Here is an 8,596-nt window from a genome sequence, read left to right as displayed (position 1 = left end):
TATGAAAGTTTTGATGTGATAGAAAAGTTGGAAGTTCGAAAAAAAAATTGCAAATAAACACGGCCTTACTCTTGATCATACACAATCTAAAAACTAACAGGATGTTCAGACTCTTTCTTTTTTTTTTTCTTTTTTTGCCAACTTAAGTGAAGCATTACGAGGTTTAACGCACATTTATGCATGGTTAACAGTAAAGAAACGAACTTAGAATCATATGCCGTTGCTTACACGCGCACCAATTGACACCTACAGTAAACATCAAGTGACCATTTCGGGCATGTTACTCTTTCCCACTACTAGTTTAACTAGCACTGATTTATTTTTGAAGCAAGGATGTATCATAATTTGAGGGCAGTAATAGCCGTCGAATGCACTGTTAAAAAATAGAGAAATTTTACGGTCATTAAGTACTTCAAAATACCTAAAATTTGCACTAATAGTATTTTAGTTTACTACCGTGTTAAAATATTGGCAAGTTCTAAACCTAGGCAACTTTTGGTAGCACTAGCAGTGCCAATTTCTTTGACAACTTATGTGTGTTGTTGACATATTTCGGTAGTAAATCAAACACCAGCAAAGTTACTATTTAAAATGCCAATAATTTGGTAGGGTATATTTTAGCATCAAACTAAAATGGCCCTAAAAATTTTCGTGCCTCAGGATGCTCCATGTACCAAATTTTACACTATTACCTTCTGGTGATGCTAAAATTAACCCAAAAAATTAGATTAGCAGGTGTCCGGCGAATTCGCGTGGCAACACGGTAATTAAATTTACTCTCGATGGGCGCACGTTGCGGTAATTGTAAACGAGGGGTTTAAAAAGCGCGGGAGACCCGCTCCACCTTCCCTCCTCTCCTCTCCTCTCTTCTCTTCTCGACCTCCACTCCTCTCCACCCATCGCGGCCATAAGACGCCACCTCCCCTTCCCACCACGCCATCACCACCACCACCACCACCTCATCGCCGCCTCGCACGCAGACGGTGAGGCTTCCGGCGCGGCGGCGGAAGAGTAGCGCGAGCGAGCTGAGAGATGGAGCGGCGGCCGGAGCTGCGGCGGACGATGACGCTCTCGGAGCAGCTGTCCGCGCCCGACCAGGCCATCCGCGACTTCCTCAAGATCCCACACGACGGCCTCGGCGGCGGCGACGGCGAGGGAGGAAGGATCCCCGCCGCCGCGGGCGCCTCCGGTGGCGGCGGTGGCGTCGGTGGCATGATCAACTGGAAGCCGCTGCGTGACCGGCTCCGGCTACGCCGCGCCGCGAGCGCGTGGATGTCCGCGTCGCCCAAGCCCGCCGCGTCGAACAGCGGCGGCGGAGGCGGCGGCGGCGCGACGCTGAGCAGCAGCAATAGCGGCAGCAACCACAGCAACAAGTACAACTACTCCCCCGGCGAGGCCGCGGCGGCGTTCTCGCGCACCTTCTCCCGCACGCGGTCGCTCCGCCCGACGCCGACCTTCTCGCGCGCCACCTCCACCCGCCTCGGAGCCACAGCCTTCTCCAGCGGCTCCAGGCGCGCCGCGGTCGACGGCGGCGGCCACGCCAATGAGGACGACAACGAGGACCACACCGACGACGACGACGACGACGACGAAGAGGAGCAAGGCAAGGACGACGCGCCCGCGGCGCAGATGTCGCTGATGGCGCTACTGGAGCAATCGGACAGCCAGTGGGACTCGGAGGACGAGGACGACCAAGGCCACGGCGGCGGCGGCGGCGGCGGCGGCGGCGGCGGGGGCAACGGCGGCGGCGCGCGCAAGAACGGCGACGGCGACGACGACGAGGACGACGGCGAGGGGCGGGAGGAGGAGATGGTGCACGTGTGCTGCGTGTGCATGGTGCGCCACAAGGGCGCCGCCTTCATCCCGTGCGGCCACACCTTCTGCCGCCTCTGCTCCCGCGAGCTCTGGGTCAGCCGCGGCAACTGCCCTCTCTGCAACGGTTTCATCCAAGAAATCCTCGACATCTTCTAATCATCTTCTTCAGAATTCAGATGCAAACCAAGAAATCCTCGACATCTTCTAATCTTCTTCAGAATTCAGATGCAGATAGAACGATCATGCAGCATGGCGGTAGTAGCTATAAGATTTGTTGGTTGGATTGGTTGATGGCGTACGAGTGGCCAATTCATGCGCCGCTCCGCTGAAAATTAACCTGAAAAAAAATTGAAACTTATAGGGGATTCGATCGATCGATTGATTTGTGTGCAAGTGCAACATGAAACGCTGAAAACACTTGTAATTTATTGGCGTTGCTGAAAGATAAATAATTAATAGGCGCACTGTCTCATTGATGAATTACAGAATCTGTGTTGCTAAACAGAAACAACAGAAATCAGAAAACCTGAAAAAATTATGCAAAATCCCCAGGTTTCCTCAAAAAACGAATTGACGCCATCTTCTTTCCAGACGAGGTCGATGTGAGACTATTTTCCTGGGCCGTGAAGGCCGGCCCGGATGGTAAGAATTGTTTCAATTTTTAATGCATACGGGATCGTTAAGCAATTGGGGATTGATTGTGGTGTCGATACTAACAAGCACCAACCCACAATTGTGCCAAGCTTTGATTTTCTCGGGAAGCAAACCAGATGATTTTAATATTTCTACTTCTTTTAAGATGATTTAGCTTCGTAGTTATATAGGTGGTGGCATTGGATTGTCTCTCCTCGAGCGTGGCCCATCTTGGTCCCAGCTATGTTTTGGTTTGCTTCATCCTGTCTAAATTTTACCGTCAGATTTACCTAAAATAAACACCTAGGAGATTTACTCTTATTATTTAGTTGTTTAGTTCTCGTAAAGGAAATCGTTTTGGACAGCGATACGGTCTCCAAAACACAACTTTAACTTCTTGTTTCTATAAAAATATTTATTTAAAAGTGATATATATATATATTTTTTTATAAAAGTATTTTTCAAGACAAATCTATTCATATAATTTTTATATTATTTAAACTCAATAACTTAAGAGTTATTTATGATTTATAATTCCAAGATTTGACTTAAATATTATCCTAAACGACTTCCATTACGACTACAGAGTAAGCAGTTATGAACCAGTACTGCCACTGTTTGCACCCAAATCTTATCGTCTTGGAGACACGGTGAGTTATTTTGCATTTTATTTCTTTGCAGAATTTGTACATGGCCGCTTCAGTTGTGCTGTACATATTTACCATACTCACTATTCTGAAGGAAGCCGAATTATTGGTGGCACTGTTGCTAATTGCATTAGTGCAGCCCTGCATTATAGAGGTGTGGCTAATTGTGCCATTTCTGAAGACTCACGCCATTGAGAAGTATGCGATGGGATTCCCTGATTGTCATATCAGCAGCAAAATACCATCAGGAAACGGGAAGATGTCAACCCTAGTCTGAATAAAACCTTAGTTATTGATAATAGTGTAGTAGGTGCCCAAAAATTATCTTAATTTTTTATCCTAAGTATCTTAATTTTTTATCCTAGGTGTGCCCTCCTTAGAAATAGGGCGCCAGGTGAAATGGTGAGCTCTTTTAATTTCCAGTGACCAACAGCAGCTAAAATTTTCTACCAACTGGATTTAGAGCTATGTTACTCTGTTTTATTATCATCCAATGTTATTAATGCTTCCGTTCAGAGTTTGATAGAAGTGACGTGGGTGTATTTGCTGAAGCTTGCAAAAGTTTATTAGCTTTTGGAATTTGTTGAAAGTACTGTGGCATGGATGAAGCTCCTGATTGTGTGCTTGATTTGGTTGCCGGCGATTTGCCTTGTATCGGGGTTCAATGGGATTCTGAATTCCCTCGAAAACAAATTTATGAAAAATTTATCGATCGATTGATTTGTGCAACACGAACGCTGTTACCCCACGGAAAATACTGTATGTTTTTGGCATTAAATGTTAAATAATCGGCGTTGAAAACAAAACCAAAAAAAAAAAAACAACCCGGCGCATATGTTCTGAACTTTTACTGCATCTCCTGTTGCTGAACAGGAAAAAAAAGTAGCATGTTGAGGGAGGCACCGGTGGTGTGGTGTGGACGTGTGGTGGTAAAGTTGTGTATGCATGAATCCACCCACTATCCTGGTGCTGATGAATGTTACATATATGCATGTGAACTTTTAACAGAATTTTAATAAGATCAGGGATGTGTTGGGTATCAATACAGTGTTACGTGTGCAGTGATGCGTGTGTGTCAACCTTGTAATAAAAAAAACGGTGGCAGGTTGAGAACTGCTGCAAATGCCAGCTTTCTACGCTGCCGCTTCTTCCCCCGGCGAGACCGGTGCGAAACTAGTCGTGGTCCGTTACAAAATGGCCCGGCGCCCGGCTGGCCCATGTGTGAAACTAAATCATGGGCCGTGCTGGCTGTGCAGGCCGGCCTGGTTATGCTGCTGGGCTTGGAGGCTTGGATCGGTCGCGGACTCTGTTCCTGTCTCTGCTCGTTACATCAGGAGTCGCGGCTCCGCTCCGGCGCTGGGAGGGAGAAAAGCGGCCGGCGAGGTAAGCGATCGAACGGAGATGAAGCCCAACAAGCCGGCGGCAACGGCCGGGAAGATCACGTCTCTCTGCAGTGTTGTTGCCTGCTGCAGCTGCTTCCATCTAATCTCAAATTACTTCATTAATTTATATTCCCCTGTTTCTAAATATTTGACGCCGTTGATATTTTTAAACATGTTTAACCGTTCATCTTATTGAAAAAAATTTTGTGAATATTATTCAAAACTTGAGTAGTAGTAGTATATTTAACAATGAATCAAATGATAGAAAAAGAATTAATAATTACTTATTTTTTTAATAAAACGAATGATTAAACATGTTTAAAAAAATCAACGGCGTCAAATATTTAGGAACAGAGGGAGTACTAATTTAGTTCATAATTGAGTTTAGTTGCCTAGTTGGTAATTTGGTTTGCACCCGGATTCTCTCTTCTTGGAGGAAAGTGGTGACTTATACTTTGCATGTTACTTGTTCTTCGCAGAGCTTCTACATGATCACGGCGTTTGCTGTTTTGATAACAGGCATTGTCTGTTTTCTGGAGGACTTCGAATTATTGGTGGCACTAATTGCATACATGGTGCTTAGCTTTATAGGACCATTGAGAAATATGCGATGGGTTTCCCTGATAGTAGTATCAGCAGCAAAATACCATCGGAAAAGATGTCAACCCTAGCCTGAACAAAAGGCTATTTCCACTAAGTGTTACGTTGTGGGTGCCTAAGCAGCTGTCAACCTTGATTTAATTTTCAGCACAGCTAAAATCTAAACTAAACTTTCGATTATACTGTGCTGTACTGTCAGACATAAATAATGTGTTCTGTTCTGTGTTGAATGTCATGGTTGTACGCTTCTATGTTTGTTAGTATGTGTTTAGCTTTACCCTGGGGCTGAATTTGGTGAACCAGTTACTGATGTGAGATTGCAAGAAACAACTCCAGCCAGTCAGCCACTGAAGTTCCTTTTTCCAATGGGCTGTTCTCTCAGCCACTGAACTTTCCCCTCTATGAGCACCATCTCCATTCTCTTTCTGCAGAGGTAGGCTCTTGCTTAACCATCTTTTTGAGTTTTGAGTTTTGATAGATATTAGACGATTGAAAATCACAATAGCTCGAAATCTAGAGGCCAACGTGAAAGTTTCAAATGCACTAAGCATTTCAGTTCGACCAGCAATAGTATTAGTCTCATCTATTTACCGTGATTTTTACTACTACATTTGTCTTAAAATATAACAACGTTTAGCTGTTAATATAGACATGCATTATCCACATTGGTAGCTAAAAGCTGTTCTGTTAATGGACAAAGGTCGTAGTAACTAATATCCAAACTCATAGTAGACTACCAAAGCATGAAAAACATCTATTTATGCTAAAAAGTATCATGTCATACACAACTAATATCTGTAAGCCCCCGGAAAAAGAAAAGGAAACAAGGGCTAGTGTCAAAGGCTCTAATTTGTGAGTAAAAAGCATCCCTGAACTCGTGACAAGAAATTGGAATCACCAATGCTATAAACTTACTGTTAAAACAAAAAAAGAAAAATCTCAACGGTCTGATTGAGTCAGTTATATTGGGACACATCAGTATATATTTGCCTAAAAGCTTTGTTTACGATGGTATGGTATTGATGGGATTCTAGCGTTTGGTACAGCACAGGTAGTACGTTGGTACGCTAGATTGATGGCAACTGCCAATAATCCCCCCGGAGGTAGCGTACACCTCGCTGGTTAGCGTGGAACGGAACATGGATCAACCGGTGTAATAGTGTAACACGTACGTGCGCCCAAAAAAAGTTTAGGACCCAAGGCAAAAGACAGTACAAAGCTAGTACACACCAATGGCTATACCCTCGTACCGTATGTCCCAATGAAAAGATCCAGAGCAACCCAACACAACGAGAGCGAAAAAACCAAGCCAATGAGATTATGAGGAGAGGCCGGGCTCACTGACAGGGAGAAGCAGTTGTGCGATTGGTCCACGCGAATTCACGCCGCTGCGGCCGCTTGCACATCCACGCACTTTGGCCGCTTCTCCTCTACTACTAGTCTACTACCCCCGGTCCCTGCTGCAGCGTGGCGCAGAGCCGATTTGCTGCGCTGTCGCCGAAAGAGTAGAAGCAGCTGGCTACCATCTCTTTCTCTGCTTCAGTTTGAGCAAAGCCTAAAATTCTAACAAGTAGTTAATTGATAGATAGCTTATGAGAATTCAATGATTCTAAAAAGTGTTTATGAAAACATGAATAAAAAGTTAAACTGTTTAGAAAAACTTTTGATTTTAAGAGAAATTGTACTACTTGCCACAAACTCTCCAAACATACCGTACCCTCTAGCCAGAGTGAGCCGGAGTGGGTACTAAACCAAACCAAACCCAACACACGAGAAGAAGAGGAGGAGGTCACCAACCCAACCCACTCTCCTTTCCTCCTATCCATTACCCCCACATTTCTCCCCACCGAGACCACCACAATTTGCCATATGCACCCACACATCTCAATCGATATTAGCCCCAATACATCCATTTGCTGTAGCAACCAACCCAATACAGCTGCAGCCTGCAGCAGCAGCAGTAGTGGCGTAGTGTAGGAGTATAGTAGTAGTGGGAGTGGTAGTACCAGTATTCTTTCGGCTGTGGCTAGCTGCTCGTGTTCGCTATACCAAACCCTGCCAATCAGTTCGTTCTTGCACCTACTGCACTAGCTTTCTCCTACGATTAAGGCTGGCTCGCCGCGAGTCAGCCAGCCAGGCAGGCAGATCAGTTCGTCAACCACGAGCTAGGTTGATTGGTAGCTAGCAGCTAGCTCCAGCCGGCGAGGAGGAGGAGCAGACATTGATTCGATTCCAAGATCGTATCAGCTTAGCTAGCAGTGGCTAGCTAGCTAGTCATGAGTAGTAGCGGCAAGGAGCAGCGGCGGATGGACCGGTTCATCGTGATCCCCTTCTCCTCCACCTGCCGCAATGGCTCTAGCGTCGACGTCGTGGACGGCGGCAAGAGCGGCAAGAAGCCCCAAGGTTCGTTGTTTGATGTTTGTTCTTCACTTCTGCTCGATCTTGTGGATTGTTTTTTTTTTTTTTTGCGGGGTGATTTAGGAGTTTGGTGTTAGTGATGCTGTGTGCGTGTCTAGGCGGCGGCGGCGGCGGCGAGGGCGGCGGCGGCGCGGCGGAGAACAAGCCCAAGGGGGAGTCGCTGGTGGCGAGGCTTCTCCGGGGGTTCAAGAACCTGTCCCAGATCTTCGCCGTGTACGAGGACGACGGCGAGGAGGAGGAGGAGGAGGAGGAGCGGGAGATGGTGATCGGCCTCCCCACCGACGTCAAGCACGTGGCGCACATCGGCTGGGACGGCAGCACCAACACCACCACCAGCCTCCGCTCCTGGAACCGCGCCGCGCCGCCGTCCTCCTCCGCCTCCGCCGCGTCCACCTCGTCGGCCTTGCCGGCGCCGGCGCCGCCGCCGCCGCCGTCCCAGCAGCAGCAGCCGCTGCCGGCGTTCTCCATGCGGCAGTTCGAGCTCGCCATGGCGGCGCAGGCCGCCGCCACGGGGACCACCACGGCGAGCTAGCCTGGCTCACGGGGCGTTGTCTCTTCCACCGTCCCCGAGTCTCCCCATGTGTATGTAACTGCGCGTGGGGACGTGGGCGATTTTTTCTTTCTTTCCTCCGATTGTTTTCCCGTTTGTTTCCTTGTGCCGTTGTACGTAGCCAACATTTTCCCGGGGATCCTTTTTGTTCCTTTTCTCCCGTTGCTTTTTGCCAATTCGCGATTGCTTTCTCCTCCTCCTCCTCGTCGCGGTCGCGGCCGTCTCGGTGGTTGCGGTGGCCGGCCGCGCGCGCATGTGAATTTTACGGGATTTTTTGCCCCGTTTCGCTGTACGCGACGCGCAGCCGGTGGTGGGGGTGGTGGTGGCCTGGTCGTCTTAACGCAGCCTCCTCGCTGCGCGTGCGCGATGCAGGGGCGGCACACCAAGCGTGTATTGTACCCGCAGCGTGTGTTGTACCATGTGACGGCCGTAAATGCGTCGCGTTCTACGGTGCGCGACGCGAGATCGATTTTTGCGGTTTACCCTGTTGTTTTATGCGTTTTGGGCGCGGGGGACTAATTAAAGGCTCGGGGGGCTGTTCACGGGTTGGA

General features: G+C 47.9%; 2 protein-coding genes across 3 annotated transcripts; both read left to right on the top strand.

Annotated features, from left to right (window-relative positions):
* The first annotated feature begins 813 nt into the window (after positions 1–813).
* Positions 814–2,303, top strand: LOC127760356 (uncharacterized). The gene has a single exon (XM_052284595.1). The coding sequence runs from the start codon at positions 1,033–1,035 to the stop codon at positions 1,969–1,971; it is 939 nt and encodes a 312-aa protein (XP_052140555.1). The 5' UTR covers positions 814–1,032; the 3' UTR covers positions 1,972–2,303.
* Positions 2,304–6,836: 4,533 nt separating this feature from the next.
* Positions 6,837–8,204, top strand: LOC127760357 (CRIB domain-containing protein RIC4-like). 2 transcript variants are annotated; one of them, XM_052284596.1, is made up of 2 exons: positions 6,837–7,480; positions 7,573–8,204. In XM_052284596.1, the coding sequence occupies exons 1-2, from the start codon at positions 7,354–7,356 to the stop codon at positions 8,025–8,027; spliced, it is 582 nt and encodes a 193-aa protein (XP_052140556.1). In that variant the 5' UTR covers positions 6,837–7,353; the 3' UTR covers positions 8,028–8,204. The 2 variants fall into 2 exon arrangements, with proteins under 2 accessions (XP_052140556.1, XP_052140557.1); XM_052284597.1 differs by having other exon boundaries at positions 6,838–7,480; positions 7,594–8,204.
* The last annotated feature ends 392 nt before the right edge of the window (positions 8,205–8,596 follow it).

The sequence above is a fragment of the Oryza glaberrima genome, chromosome 1 (genome assembly GCF_000147395.1).
Source record: "Oryza glaberrima chromosome 1, OglaRS2, whole genome shotgun sequence".
In the NCBI taxonomy this organism is placed as follows: Eukaryota; Viridiplantae; Streptophyta; class Magnoliopsida; order Poales; family Poaceae; genus Oryza; species Oryza glaberrima.
The sequence above is the reverse complement of the archived record's forward strand: the minus strand, read 5'-3'. Positions and strand labels throughout refer to the sequence as shown.